The sequence below is a fragment of the Wyeomyia smithii genome, chromosome 3 (assembly GCF_029784165.1).
Source record: "Wyeomyia smithii strain HCP4-BCI-WySm-NY-G18 chromosome 3, ASM2978416v1, whole genome shotgun sequence".
Classification (NCBI taxonomy): Eukaryota; Metazoa; Arthropoda; class Insecta; order Diptera; family Culicidae; genus Wyeomyia; species Wyeomyia smithii.
The window spans coordinates 218,379,173-218,394,135 of record NC_073696.1 but is presented as its reverse complement, the minus strand read 5'-3'; the positions used below and the strand labels follow the sequence as shown (position 1 = coordinate 218,394,135).

The window sequence follows — 14,963 nt, the reverse complement described above, 5'->3', positions numbered from 1 at the left end:
AAAATGGATATTTGATCGTTTGACATTATCTTTTATCTATTTATTCACGCTTCTAGGATGGCCTATCAATTATTTCACTTGTATTTAAAATAAAACATAAAAAGGCTAGTCGTTGCCCAAACAAAAAAACATACACAATAAAAAACCAAGTTCACAAGTTGCTCAATTTCTTGGTTGATCGACGTGTAGTAGAATCCACGGATGCTTGTTAACCTGTTCCAGCGGCATTCGTTGAGCAGGGTCTCTAACCAGTAAGCGCGAAATCAGATGCGCTGCGGAACGGGATACATCAGGAGGCATTTCGTAGCGAACTTTCATGATTTTGGTGTAGGTTGCATCATAGGCGGCCGCATGAAAAGGTGCATGACCTACCAACAACTCGTAAGCCAACACTCCAAGACTCCAGAGATCAACATTTTTCGTGTGTGGCTGCCCTTGAACCATCTCAGGAGATAAGTAATCTAAAGTACCGCATAATGTTGTCCGCGTAGACGTTGGTTCGTGTACTGACCATCCGAAATCAGCCATCTTCAGTTCGCCACCATGGCCGAGAAGTAAATTTTCTGGTTTTATATCCCGATGAATTACGTTACGCTCATGTAGATAAATCAGAGCCGAAACAAGCATGTTTATGTAGATTGCACACTGCTTTTCTGGGAATTTATTTCCCGGTGTAGATTGCAGTTTGCTGAACAGTGTACCTCCCGGAGCGTATTCTAGTATAAGATAAATTCTGATTTCATCATGGAAGTATCCGTACATTCTTAGGATGTTGGGATGGCGTAAATGGGATTGAATTTCAATTTCTCGTCGAACCTATAAAAAACGTAAATTATTGATGTAGCAAATATTGCGATTAGAAAGGCAAATTAAACCTTCACTGTTGTTTTTATAACTGTAGAACAAAATCTCAGTAACACAGTATATTCGATAACTCACCTGGTGTTCAATACCTTGGGTATGCACCTGCTTCTTAAAAAGCACCTTGAGTGCTATCACAAATTTAGTTTCTTTTTCTCGGGCTAAATAGACGTTTCCAAATTTCCCTTTACCTAGTGGACGGCCAATGTCAAAGTTGGCTAAAGTCCAAATTTTTTTTCCGGAATTAGACGATGAAGCAGCAGTGGTTGCTGGTTTTGGGGGCAAATTGGTCGAGCTCTGTGAAGATCCTGGAACAGCTTTCGGTGCCTCTGGTTTTGGTTTATTAACAATAATCGTTGGAACCTTAAATTGTGTGTCTGCAGTCGGTGGGGGTGAATTATCTTCCAACGAATCTGGATTGAAGAATTTAGCTCTGTTCAATGCAGTTTGGATCGGCACAACTGGTTTTTGAACTTTTGAGTTTACTGGTGGCGGAGGAGGTTTGAATTGATTTATTGCGTGCACTGTAGCTCCAACTTTTGGTGCATTTGAATTCGTTTGTCGACTCTGAAATGTAGGCTGCAGGACTACTTTCCTATTTTCTTTATTGTTGAAATGCGACATATTGCTTAACAGTACAGTGCACGAAACACTATTTGCAAAAAATATCTAGCAAATCTTAAAAATGAAAAAGGTTCCGCACCAAAAAAAAACAATTATTCCTTTCACACCAACGTTTACCTAGTTCAAAAATGCGGTAAGGAATGCAACGAACCTTTCCTTCATTTTCACTGCTTTTGTTTCAAATTTTTTGACAGTTCGCGGATGAACATTACTTCCCGCAGTTGATTCATTAGGGGCTTGATACTATGTACGTTCGAAGCGTACCGTAATACAGTGTTGCCTGTATGATTGAATAAATGTTCACGAAAAAAGAATTATTGCTGAAAATGTTAAAAGGGCCCTAATACCACATACATAAGACATACGTAACACTCAGGAAGAAATCTTCCAAAAAAGTTGGTACAAAATGAACTACTCAAAAGTACCAACCTCTGAAAAAAAACCTCTGTTTGAGTAGTTTATGGAGGTTGTGTACCTGCGCAGCTCTGTATTTGTCTCGTTCCCACTAGAAAAATGCAGCATTGATTTTGTAAACAACATTTTGACAGTTTCGTAGTGGATTTTGTTGAGAGCTCGAGTAGAGCCGCTATGAAGAAAATTCATTTTCGTCGAGCAGTTCATACTGGTGTTGGTACCGGGTGATGTGGGGCAAAGAGTACCAAAAAAAATCGCCAGTGTCACGTATGTCTATATATGTGCTAATACCACATTCGGGTTGTTTAGCTACCCGAAAAAAATTACGATGTATTTTGCGGTGAGAACAGTAAACGGACAATGTTTTTTATTGTACACTCAAAATATTTTTCACGTTATTGTTACGTGAAATTTCCTGTACTTATTCATTCTCTGTCATTTTGCATAATTGGGTCCTAAAGTTTTAAACGGTTTTTTGATTTTTATTTATTTTATCAGCTGAAAAAGTGCAATTTTCTGAGCAAAACGTGATTTTTAAAAAATGTTTATCGTTTTCCTTCGATTTTTAAATAAAGAATAAAAAACTGCTCGAAATGCCTTAAATGACAGTTCTCGCATATACCGTACATGGGCGAAACGTCAACTAAGACCTTTCGAGCAGTTTCTTTATTCTTCATTTAAAAATCGAAGGAAAACGATAAGAATTTTTTAAAAATCACGTTTTGCTCAGAAAACGCGACTTTTTAAATGATATAAAAACTGGTATAGCTTTAGGACCCAATTTATGTGAGAAACATAACATCTACGTGAAAAGCACTTGCATACCACATACATAAAACATACGTAACACTCAGCAAGAAATCTTCCAAAAAAATTGGTACAAAATGAACTACGCGAATGGTACCGCACTCTGAATAAAATCACTGTTTGAGTTATTTTTGAAGGCAGTGTACCTGCGCAGCCCTGCATTTGTTCCTACTCGAAAAATGTTGCATTGATTTGGTAAATAACTTTTTGACAGTTCCTTATGGGATTTTCTTTGGGGCTTGATAAAGCCGAGAAAAAGAAAATTCATTTTGTTCATTATTTGTCGAGCAGTTTGACAGTACGAGGTACGGAGTACTATGGGGCAACGTGTACCAGGAAAAACGCAAGTGTTACGTATGTCTTATGTATGTTTGCATACTATGTTTTATCACGTAGCATCTACGTCAACTTGGCAACGTAAAACAAATTGAAGTATCGCGTGAACTCTCCGTGCGAAAATACACAGAAATCAAAATGGCGAAGCTGTTCCCAGTCAACATTTTCATACGTATAATAATGTTTTGATTCCAATACCCGCACTCATATATATCATACAAACTCGCAATTGATGCGCAAAAGCAGCATATACGTACTATTTTGGAGGTGATATACGTACTGAGGAATAATGGTATGCAATTCATTGATATACGTATTTATATACGATAATATCCGATAGAAAGTGATTTGTTTCCCACTGTCTTACAACTCTAAAGCCTGTAGTACACTCTTTGTCTAATGGTCAAATATTTGACCTTCTGACATAATGGTCAAATTTATTTGACATCATGGTTGTTGTTTGCCCGTGTTTGCCCTATGTTAAAATTGGAGAGTGACAAATAATTATCTTTGACCAAATTTTTATCTGTCAAAATGTGACAAATATTTGACGCTCGGTCAAAGAGTGTACTACTAGCTCGTAAATCGGTAAGACTCCACCATGATATACAATTAAAAATGAATTTCTGCGCATGATAAAAAGCGTGTTTTACGATTTCGACTTCGTTGAGCTACATTTGCGATAGTTTTTATACATTGATATACGATTTGTGGTTGACTGGGTTGTCTGATGTTGTCTTTGAACAAGAAAGGAATTCCTCGATGACTTCCCAATAAGTGAGCTTTAAGGAAAACGATAAACATTTTTCAAAACTCACGTTTTGCTCAGAAAACGCGGCTTTTTCAAACGATATATAAAAACTGGTATGGCTTTAGGACCCAATTTGGGAAACCACAATGGGAAATTATGCGCTGTATAAAACGTAGAACCACATACATAAGACATACGTAACACTGGCGTTTTTTTCTGGTACACGTTGCCCCATAGCACTCCGTACCTCGTCCTGTCTAACTGCTCGACTGCACAGGTACACTGCCCTCAAAAACAACTCAAACTGTGATTTTATTCAGAGTGTCGTACCATTCGAGTAGTTCATTTTATACCAACTTTTTTGGAAGATTTCTTCCTGAGTGTTACGTATTTCTTATGTATGTGGGTACACTGCCTTCAAAAACAACCAACGCGAGGGTTACGAGGGGGAATTTCCACTACGGACCAAATGTTCATCTTGCGATAAATCTTCGATAAATTTCGAGAATTCAATTTGCCGACTCACCATCTGTCATCTGTTCATAGACTTCAGGGCAGCGTACGAGTTAGTTAAGAGAAATTTCCAACTAAACTTATGACGTTAGATGGTTTGAAGCAGGGTGACGGGCTCTGAAACCTTTTGTTCAATATCGCATTGGAAAGTACTATACACTGACGTGCAAAAAAGTGGCTCTATCATGACGAAGTCTCACATGCTTTTAGGTTTTGGGGGCGAGGCCTCTGGACCTCTCAAAAGGGAAGCTGAGAGAATTGGGCTTGTCATAAAATCTGCCAAAACAAAGTACATGGTGGCTGGTAGAGAGCAGGATAGCTCGTTGACCACTGATGATAGATGGGGAATCATTAAAGTAGTCGACGGAGATAAAGAAGCGGATAGCGGCCGCAAACAGGACCTTCTATAGATTGCGAAACCAGCTGATATCTCGCAGACCAGTACAAAACTGAAACTCTATAAAATACTAATTTTCCCGGTGGGCGTCTATGGCCATGAAGCATGGACATTGAAAGAGGTTGATGGCGCAGACGCATAAACCATGTAGTGTACTACAAATCAGCGGATAAAATACGGCAGGCTACAGTAGGCTTTGCCGGAACAACGATCAACGAAAATTAAATTTAGCAGGAATCCGGATAGAGGCCGTCGACAGAGTGTGGTACCATTCGAGTAGTTCAGTTTGTACCAACTTTTTTGGAAGATTTCTTCCTGAGTGTTACGTATGTCTTATGTATGTGGTACCACCGTCTGAATAAAATCACTGTTTGAGTTGTTTTTGAAGGCAGTGTACCTGCGCAGCCATGCATTTGTCTCGTTTCTACTCGAAAAATACTGCATTGATTTTGTAAATAACTTTTTGACAGTTCCTCACGGGATTTTCTTTTGGGCTCGATAAAGCCGAGAAAAAGACAATTCATTGTGTTCATTATTTGTCGAGCAGGTGGACATGACGAGGTACACACTTATATTAAATCACCTAATTCGTCTTTTTTCACCGACTTTTTAACAGCTGAGCGCTCGGTAAAACGTTCGGTAATATAAACCACTACCGATCGATCAGTAATCAAATTTTTGTTGCTTTCTGTCATTATTACCGAACTAATTTGTTAAAACGGCAAATGCAATTAGTTGCCAAGACCACCGATCAAATCTGTAAGTTGTGTAAGACAATACCGAAAGATCTGTGATATTTGTGTTATTTGTTCACTTTAATTATTTAAGTAAACTAGAAATATGATGTAACATTGTTTTGATAAAAAAATAGTTTTATTCAAATATTATTAAAAATTTTACCTATTAATATGAAAAAAAAAAAATTAAAAATCGACGCTCGCCCCACCAAATTTGTCAGGGTGAAAATCAATTAACCTTCATGCCAGTTGTGCTCATAGTTTCAAAGCCGAAGATTTTCCGGGTGTGTCCATTAACAAGGCGGTGTAAACTATTTACGTAGCATGCAACAGATGCTCGGAAGTAGAGGCAAATTATGTGATGGTTTGATGCCTAAAATATTTACAAATTTTGTTATTATATACTTACGAAAATTTGTACTACGCGATCATCTTTTAGCTGCAGTTATTGGAGAAAGTCCTCCATTTTTTCGTAGGAACTTCAATGTTCAAACGGAACCGAGAATATGACTTGACAACCAGAACGAGAACAACAAGTAGTTTTAGACCAATATTCGGTAAAAGTGTAATTTACCGAACAGTTCAGTAGAAAATATAGCAGTATTCAATAAAATCATTTGCTGAATACAGAAAATATGTAGTTATATCAATTTTACAAACTACTCTGTATTTTTTCAAACTTACCGATCGAAATTGTAATAATAATTACCGAACATTTATTATCTGATTGAGTGTGTACGGAGTACTATGGGGCAACGTATACCAGAAAAAACGCCAGTGTTACGCATGTCTTATGTATGTGGTGATTTTATTCAGAGGATGGTACCACATACATAAGACATACGTAACACTGGCGTTTTTTCTGGTACACGTTGCCCCATAGTACTCCGTACCTCTTCCTGTCCAACTGCTCGACAAATAATGAACAAAATGAATTTTTTTTCTCGGTTCTATTGAGCCCCAAAGAAAATCCCACAAGGAACTGTCAAAAAGTTATTTACAAAATCAATGCAGCATTTTTCGAGTAGAAACAAGACAAATGCAGGTACACCACATACATAAGACATACGTTACATTCAGGAAGAAATCTTTCAAAAAAGTTGGTACAAAATGGACTACTTGAAAGAACCAACCTCTGTAAAATACTTTTACATACGTAACACTGGCGATTTTTTTTGGTACTCTTTGCCCCACATCACCCGGTACCAACACCAGTATGAACTGCTCGACGAAAATTAACGGAATGAATTTTCTTCATAGCGGCTCTACTCGAGCCCCCAACAAAATCCCTTACGAAACTGTCAAAAAGTTGTTTACAAAATCAATGCTGCATTTTTCGAGTGGGAACGAGACAAATGCAGGGCTGCGCAGGTACACAACCTCCATAAACTACTCAAACAGAGGTTTTTTTTACAGAGGTTTTTTTTACAGAGGTTGGTACTTTCGAGTAGTTAATTTTGTACCAACTTTTTTGGAAGATTTCTTCCTGAGTGTTACGTATGTCTTATGTATGTGGTGGTACCATACGAGTAGTTCATTTTTACCAACATTTTTGAAAGATTTCTTCCTGAGTGTAACGTATGTCTTACACTACACGCTCATTTTTTGTTACTCTAAAGAGAGTTTGATATGACCCATTTCTGAAAAAAGTGGAGGTACCTTAATTAGAGTACTTTTATGGTTACTCACTTCTGAGTAAGGCCGTCATACGTTAAAAATTGAGTAGAATCTACTCTGTTTATGCAAACCAGAAATTAACGAAAATGAGTACAAGTTACCCAGTTTGCCTAAATTTGAAAATTTGATGATATCTGGTTTTTGTAAATCTGACTCTGTTCAGACGTTTCGTCATTCGTGAACGGATTATTGCTATAAAATTCATTGGCCCCGTTATCTCTCTTCATAACACCACTTGCCAGGATCGATCTCTTACGATCACCCGATCTGTTATCGAATTCACATCATTCTAATAATCGAAGTGCCGATATAAAGTTACGCAATCAGAGCTAGGTCAGTCAGTATTCAATAAAGAGCCCTAGATGAAACACCGGTCATTCGTTCGCTAAATAAATTCGTCGTTTTCTTTAAAGTTCTAATTACAAGCGTTAAGAACAATCTTCCGAAATTTCGTGAACATTAAAATTGGTCCTTCGAGCCGGATTCTTTCGTATCTAGTGGAGGATTGTTCTTGCGTTTCTCGCGATTCGGTGTGAAAGCTATTGGCAGAATGGAAGATAATTTTACGAGAGATAAATCTCTACGTCATTGTGAGACTCGAAATCAATGTGACTCGATTGTGTGACACTAACTGTGCAAAGACTAAAAATGCGTACAGAAAAAAGTGGATAAAATGAATTCGATTTCGCTCGCTGGTCCTAGAGCGTGATAAAGGCTGCTGTGGATGCTGACAAAGTGATCTCTAAAGAAGTGATCTTCTCGCTTCCCTTTGTTAACGAGAGCCGCATTGTTCGTTAGATTGCTGGACAGAGTCCCTTCATCTGGATTGAGCGGCGTGGCTTGGGCAAACCGCGTGTAGTGGCTTGGGTGGATCATTGTCGATTGTAAGTACAATTTGCATGCTGCATGCGAGTGGAGCCGTTGGAACGCATTTTAGAGTAGCTGATTCTTCGCATTTTCGCACGATAAAATTGATCGGATTTTGAGAAGATTTGGAGATACACGTGTTGCGCACGAGGCACGATTAGGATTTATAACGCTATATAGCGTACAATGGCGTCGGAATTAAAGAAATTAGAAAAGCGCGAGTTTTTTGCCAGATTCGTTGATGAATTTAGCTCACCTTGTGGAAACATATCAGGAAGATAGGGATAGTTACATGCTTGAAGGTTGGAAAGATCGTTTAGAGAGAATTTTCTCTGAGTTTACGGATACTAGATTGCAGCTGGAATGCTCCGATGAATTCCGAAGAAGGGTGAAAGATTCATTTGACATAACCGCATTAGAACAAGCACAGCAAGCAGACGGGGAAATTGATCCGATGTTAGTGGAGCAAGCTAATCAGGATGCACGGGCAGAGTTTGAGCTAATATACTTGCGAATAAAAGGTTTCATAAGCAACAAAATGCGGTCATATAATACTAACCCAACAACAGTAGCGCAAACGGGCCCCGCATGTAACTCACGTGCTCGAGTAAAACTACCAGAAATCAAACTTCCCCTTTTTGATGGATCGATTAAAGAATGGCCATCGTTTCGTGATACATTTCTATCCCTGATTGATACAAACCCGATGCTGAGTGAGGTAGATAAATTGTCGTATTTGGCTGCTTCTCTCTCGAAAGATGCGAAGCGCGTGGTAGACGTGTTCGAGATCACTGCTGATAATTATTCCGTTACATGGGAGCTGCTTGAAAGACGGTATGAGAATAAATATGTCCTACACATACATTGAGGCTCTCTTTGCTGTTGAATCCATAAAAAGAGAATGCGCGGAATCCCTTAATCGGCTGACCGATGATTTTGAGCGTAATTGAAAATGTTGCAGAAGGTTGGTGAAAATCCCGAAAATTGGAGCACGATTTTAGTGTTTATGATGAGTTCACGGTTGGATCCTGCAACCTTGCGCCATTGGGAAACCCATCGCAAATCATCAAACGTTCCAACGTATACTGAACTTGTTGAGTTCTTACGTTCCCATAGTCTCGGTTTACAGTCGATAGCCGGACTCAAACCCAGATCGTTAGATTCTTCTCGTACTTTACAACGAACAAATTTCCAAGCAACTAAGCAAGCTACAATACTTGCATATTTTGTAACAAACCTACACATTCCCCGTACCAATGCGAACATTTTCGGAAACTGACTCCCTTGCAAAGATTTGATGAAGCAAAAAGAAACAAGCTTTGCATCAATTGTCTTGCCTCATCCTCGCATGTCGCTAACTCCTGCACTGGTGGAAGCTGTCGCGTATGCCACCAAAAGCATCATACTATGCTGCATCGTCAAACCACTGCAATAATTAGTAATACATCGAAACATCCTGAATCATCGTTGTCGTTAACGCCCGCCGAGTGTCAGCAGATGTCATCATCTATTCCGCCTAAGCAATCGCCGAATGTTCCATCTACCCAACAGTGTCAGCCGCATGTGTCTTTAAGTCCACCGGTCACTGCCCCGACGACTAGCCACTGTTCGTCACTGATTAAGCAAACTTACCAATCAGTTCCAGCTGCGGTGCTACTTTCTACCGCTCTTGTAAAGGTTTTTGGTACAACTAGTAATTTCGTGTGGGCACGAGCTCTCCTGGATTCCGGTTCCGAGTTTAATTTTGTTTCGGAACGACTAGTTCAAATGCTGCATCTGCAACGTACCAAAGAATTTGTTCCGGTCAGAGGCATCGGAGCTTCAGCCACTTCGTCGAAATATTTCACCCATATTCGCGTCCAATCCCAGTATAATAATTTTGAAGACAACTGGAAATTCCATGTGCTTTTAAAAATTACTCTACAGCTGCCAAATCAATTCATCGATGTTGCGCAGTTGGAGTTGCCGCCTGATACCGTGTTAGCCGATCCTTCGTTTTACAAACCAGGTCATATCGACCTGATTCTTGATGTGCAAGTTTTCTACGAGCTTCTACGTGACGGTCGGATCAAAATAGGTAATGCTGGACCAGTATTGCAAAACACTCCTCTTGGTTGGGTGATTTCAGGGAGGGTTAAGCTAGAAAACCTTCATTCAGCGGTCGCCAACGTGGCTCATGTAGGGCCGTCAGCCTCGATCGAGGAGTTACTTACACGTTTCTGGGAAATCGAATCCTGCCGTATCCAGAGCACCCAATCAATTGAAGAAGCAGAGTGCGAAAAATACTTCGATAAAACGGTCACCAGAGATTCGTCGGGTCGGTTCGTTGTTACACTTCCTAAAAGGTCATCGTTGATTTCGCAGCTTGGGAGTTCCAGAGACATTGCTGATCGCCGATTCTATTCGTTAGAACGTCGCTTAAATGCAAATCCTGCGCTAAAGAAAGCCTACTCAGCGTTTATTCACGAGTACATAAATCTAGGCCACATGAAACTAATCGATGATTCAACGGCCAACCCATCCGAACCATCTTACTATCTTCCTCATCATTGTATCGTTAGACCAGATAGTACTACCTCCAAATTGCGCGTCGTTTTCGACGCATCATGTGCCACGGATTCTGGAATAGCGCTCAATGATACGCTAATCGTTGGCCCAGTCATACAAGATGACCTGTTATGCCACATATTGAGATTTAGGATGCCAAAATTCGTCATAACCGCCGACATCGAGAAGATGTACCGGCAGATAAGGGTTTGCGAAGCTGATCAACCTCTCCAGAGAATTAGATGGAGAGACAACCCATTTGAACCGGTTAAAAGCTATCAACTGATGACAGTAACGTACGGTACATCATCCGCTCCATACCTTGCAACTAAATGTTTGCAGAGACTCTCGCGGGATAATACAGGAAATTTCCCGCTCGCATCGATTGTCGTTCGTCGTGATTTTTATATGGATGACTTGCTTACGGGAACTAACAGTGTCGAAGAAGGTCAACAACTCTGTCAGGAATTGCTTGCTATAACCAAATCTGCTGGCTTTGTCCTTCGCAAGTGGGCGTCAAACAATCTCGCGATTATTCGGGATGTACCTGTGGAACTGAAAGACGAACGCACACTACTAAAATTGGACGCTTCATCCATCAAAACCCTGGGACTACAGTGGGATACCGTCACCGATGAATTTAAATTCGAGGTTCCAAAGCATAGTGATCGACTACCGATTACGAAACGAAGGGTCTACTCTGATATCGCACGCCTATTCGATCCCCTAGGACTGGTGGGACCAGTCGTAGTCCAAGCTAAGTTATTTCTACAAAGGCTCTGGCACGAAAACAACGATTGGGACGTTGAATTAGCACGATTGGATAGGATTCAGAGATAGTCTTCAAGACTTGACCAATATTACGGTGCCTAGATGGGCAGTATCGCTCTCTGAGGCCAGAATTGAGATCCACGGATTCTCTGATGCTTCAGAACGCGCGTATGGAGCATGCATTTATGTTCGCGCGGTGTCCCCGACTGGTGAAATAAAATCCAGACTTTTGATTGCAAAATCAAAGATTGCCCCGAAAGGAAAAAACAAAAAGCATGGAACGGTTTGTCTGCCACGTTTAGAATTATGTGCTGCACTTCTTTTGAGTCATCTCTTCGAAAAGGTTGAATCTAGCATCAACCTCAAGACTGAAAATTTTTTCTGGACAGATTCGGAAATTTGTCTTCACTGGTTCGCGTCGAACCCGTCACGATGGAAAACGTTTGTGGCAAATCGGTGCTCCGAAATACAACGAATCACTGTGGTAGGAAGATGGTCACATGTACCTGGGTCCGACAACCCAGCGGATGTAATTTCTAGAGGAATGCCTCCAGCTCAGCTGGAGCTCGCCCCCCTATGGTGGGAGGGACCTATCTGGTTATCGCGCACGTCTCGGTTCTGGCCAGTACTCGGACGTCGAACTGAGAAATATTTTTGTTCAGAGGAGTTGGAGGAACGAACAGCTGCCCTTGCAGTGCATGTAATTCCCTCAAACGAGTTATTTTCAAAGTATTCATCGTTCATGAAACTCGTACGTGTTGTTGCTTGGATTTTCCGATTTTACCATAACGCCAGAACTAAAAACAAGGAAGAAAGACTTCATGAGCACTTGCGAACGAGAGAAATTAGCTTCGCTACCCAATCAATAGTCAAACTGGCCCAAGCCGAATATTTTGCTTCTGACATCGCAAAACTTCAACGAAAGAAGCGAGTATAATCAACCTCTCGTTTGAAAACATTAGTTCCAATATTGGTGGATGGAATACTGCGCGTCAGTGGCCGGTTGCGGCATGCCCCAGTGAGCTACGATCAACGTCATCCAATGATCCTGCCGGACAAAGACCCCCTAACAAATCTGATAATGATTCACTATCATCGAAAACTGCTTCACGCTGGTCCACAGTTAATGATTGCCGTGGTTCGCAAACGATTTTGGCCACTTCGCATTAAATCTATCGCCCGCAGGGTTGTTCACTCTTGTATCAGTTGTTTTCGCTGTAAACCAAAGGTCCTGGAACAACTCATGGGTGAATTACCTCCAGAACGTGTTACTCCAACTTTTCCATTCCTACGTACCGGAGTAGATTACTGTGGTCCTTTCTACTATCGTGTAACCAAGCGAAGTGCAGCTATCAAGTTGTATGTAGCGGTATTTGTGTGCCTAGTGACGAAGGCACTCCATCTCGAATGTGTCACCGATCTCACTTCTGATGCTTTCATTGCCACTCTTAAGCGCTTTACCTCTCGGAGAGGCATACCGGAACTTATCGAATGCGATAATGGACTCAATTTTCAGGGAGCTCAAAGAGAACTTGAAGAGCTCGCTCGCCTATTTCGATCGCAGCAACATCAGAATTTAGTAACTCGCAGCTTCGAGGAGGATAATATAACATTCAAATTTATACCGCCACGGTCCCCGAACTTCGGTGGGCTCTGGGAAGCAGCAGTAAAATCCATGAAGAAGCATCTACGCTGCACCATAGGAAATGTAGTTCTCTACTACGATGAATTTCTAACCTTGCTCACCCAAATTGAGTCGTGTCTTAATTCTCGTCCATTGACTCAGCTATGTTCAGATCCTAATGATGTCGAAATTCTCACTCCTGGGCATTTTTTAATCCATCGCTCACTGAAGGCCATCCCGGAACCTAGTACAGAAGATATTCCATTTAATCGTCTGAGCCGTTGGCAACAAACTCAAGAGTACGTACGTAAAATCTGGAAGCAGTGGCAGTCTGAATATTTGTCAGGATTACAACCTCGCACTCGTTGGACTATGGAGCGCGACAATATCAAGATCGGAACAATGGTTCTGATAAAAGAAGATAACCAACCCCCATTAAAATGGAAATATGGGCGAATCACGGCTATCTTGAAGGGAAGCGATCACCACATTCGCGTCGTAACCGTACGAACGGCACAAGGAGAATACAGACGATCTATCAGCAAAATATGTGTGCTACCGATCCAACAGCCCGATTCACCTGTCCACGGGGATAAACATCAAGAAGGAAAGTAGATTCCTTCCACCAATCGCAGTAAGGTACTGCGCAACATGGGGAGGTCGCAAGGCCTTCCATTCCTGTAAGTCGTAATTTTTCATAACATTGCAAAAAATCTCATTTATTTTTCGTCCTCCAACGCAATCGACGACAACGTTTGCTCCAACCCACAACCACGAGCAAATCGGAGTGATCAGACGAACCACCAGCCAGCCATTCAAGCGCAGTAGGAAGGAGGTTCTTAGCAGATGTAACCAACATCTCACATACAAAGCACAAGTACGCTCAGTATTTGGTGCCATCGTTCATCGTCCGTTAAGGACCCGTGGAGGCCGGTTGCCTCCATCCCAGTTAAGTTATGCTTTTTTTCTCATTTATTGTTTAAAAAGCCGTTTATATTATGTTCCAGAAAAAATATCGTCGATGGTCACGCAAGTGAGAGAGGACTCTATCAGAAGGGCAGATGAATCGCGAGTCCCATCCATTGAGAATCAACAAACATACTACGAAGAATAGCGACCCACTTGATCATAACAGCCGAAAGACAACGTGAACCTGAATGGAGTTCTTCGCATGGACCGAAGTAGCACGTGTCAGGACCGATACGGCCCGAAACGGATATCAACAACGTGCCGACCAGTTTGGGATTCGACGCGGACCTGATCGTCGATATCAAGCGGCGCTAGAGAGGCCGTCTATAACCGGAACCACCATTATTTAAAATTGAATGGATGATTATTTAATACAATATTCATAAGTAAGAAGAAGGGCGTGGAACATATAAGTTAGTTAGAAGGGCATGGAACATATAAGTTAGCAGTCTGAAGAGTTAGTATAGTTAGGTTAAAAATAGCTTTTTAACGGTGGCTGGCATGTTCAGACGTTTCGTCATTCGTGAACGGATTATTGCTATAAAATTCATTGGCCTCGTTACCTCTCTTCATAACACCACTTGCCAGGATCGATCTCTTACGATCACCCGATCTGTTATCGAATTCACATCATTCTAATAATCGAAGTGCCGATATAAAGTTACGCAATCAGAGCTAGGTCAGTCAGTATTCAATAAAGAGCCCTAGATGAAACACCGGTCATTCGTTCGCTAAATAAATTCGTCGTTTTCTTTAAAATTCTAATTACAAGCGTTAAGAACAATCTTCCGAAATTTCGTGAACAGACTCAATAAATAAAATAAATTCAGAAAAATCAAAAACATAGATTTATTTTTCATCGAAACATTATAAATGTTTAAAATCATTTCCGTGTCTTTGAATGGGGCTACTAATCGGTTCACAGTTGCCCGTGAACGGTGGCTCACATTTTTGTACAGTAAGCACGCTAGAAAATCCGTCATCGTCCGTCACCAAACACATTTAAATTGCATCGATTGCATGTACTGAGTGCTGCACATCAATACAAATGTATTCGTTTATTATCAC

General features: G+C 40.8%; 3 protein-coding genes across 3 annotated transcripts; 2 read left to right on the top strand and 1 right to left on the bottom strand.

Moving 5' to 3' along the window:
- Nucleotides 1-10: 10 nt before the first annotated feature.
- Nucleotides 11-1,649, bottom strand: LOC129729878 (aurora kinase C). Its single transcript, XM_055688748.1, has 2 exons — nucleotides 940-1,649; nucleotides 11-816 (listed from the first exon to the last, which is right to left on the bottom strand). Exons 1-2 carry the CDS (start codon nucleotides 1,483-1,485, stop codon nucleotides 163-165), a joined length of 1,200 nt encoding a protein of 399 aa, XP_055544723.1. The 5' UTR covers nucleotides 1,486-1,649; the 3' UTR covers nucleotides 11-162.
- A 7,742-nt stretch (nucleotides 1,650-9,391) lies between these two features.
- On the top strand, nucleotides 9,392-11,371 carry LOC129729063 (uncharacterized). Its single transcript, XM_055687545.1, has one exon. The coding sequence runs from the start codon at nucleotides 9,392-9,394 to the stop codon at nucleotides 11,369-11,371; it is 1,980 nt and encodes a 659-aa protein (XP_055543520.1).
- A 1,012-nt stretch (nucleotides 11,372-12,383) lies between these two features.
- Nucleotides 12,384-13,541, top strand: LOC129729062 (uncharacterized). Its single transcript, XM_055687543.1, has one exon. The coding sequence runs from the start codon at nucleotides 12,384-12,386 to the stop codon at nucleotides 13,539-13,541; it is 1,158 nt and encodes a 385-aa protein (XP_055543518.1).
- The last annotated feature ends 1,422 nt before the right edge of the window (nucleotides 13,542-14,963 follow it).

Bases quoted from the DNA above. Each gene is read 5' to 3' on its own strand.
- LOC129729063 (XM_055687545.1), top strand. From the start codon at position 9,392: ATGCTGCATCGTCAAACCACTGCAATAATTAGTAATACATCGAAACAT.
- LOC129729062 (XM_055687543.1), top strand. From the start codon at position 12,384: ATGATTCACTATCATCGAAAACTGCTTCACGCTGGTCCACAGTTAATG.
- LOC129729878 (XM_055688748.1), bottom strand. From the start codon at position 1,485: ATGTCGCATTTCAACAATAAAGAAAATAGGAAAGTAGTCCTGCAGCCT. The intron at 817-939 runs GTGAGTTATCGA...CGTTTTTTATAG, and splicing joins CCCAAGGTATTGAACACCAG to GTTCGACGAGAAATTGAAAT.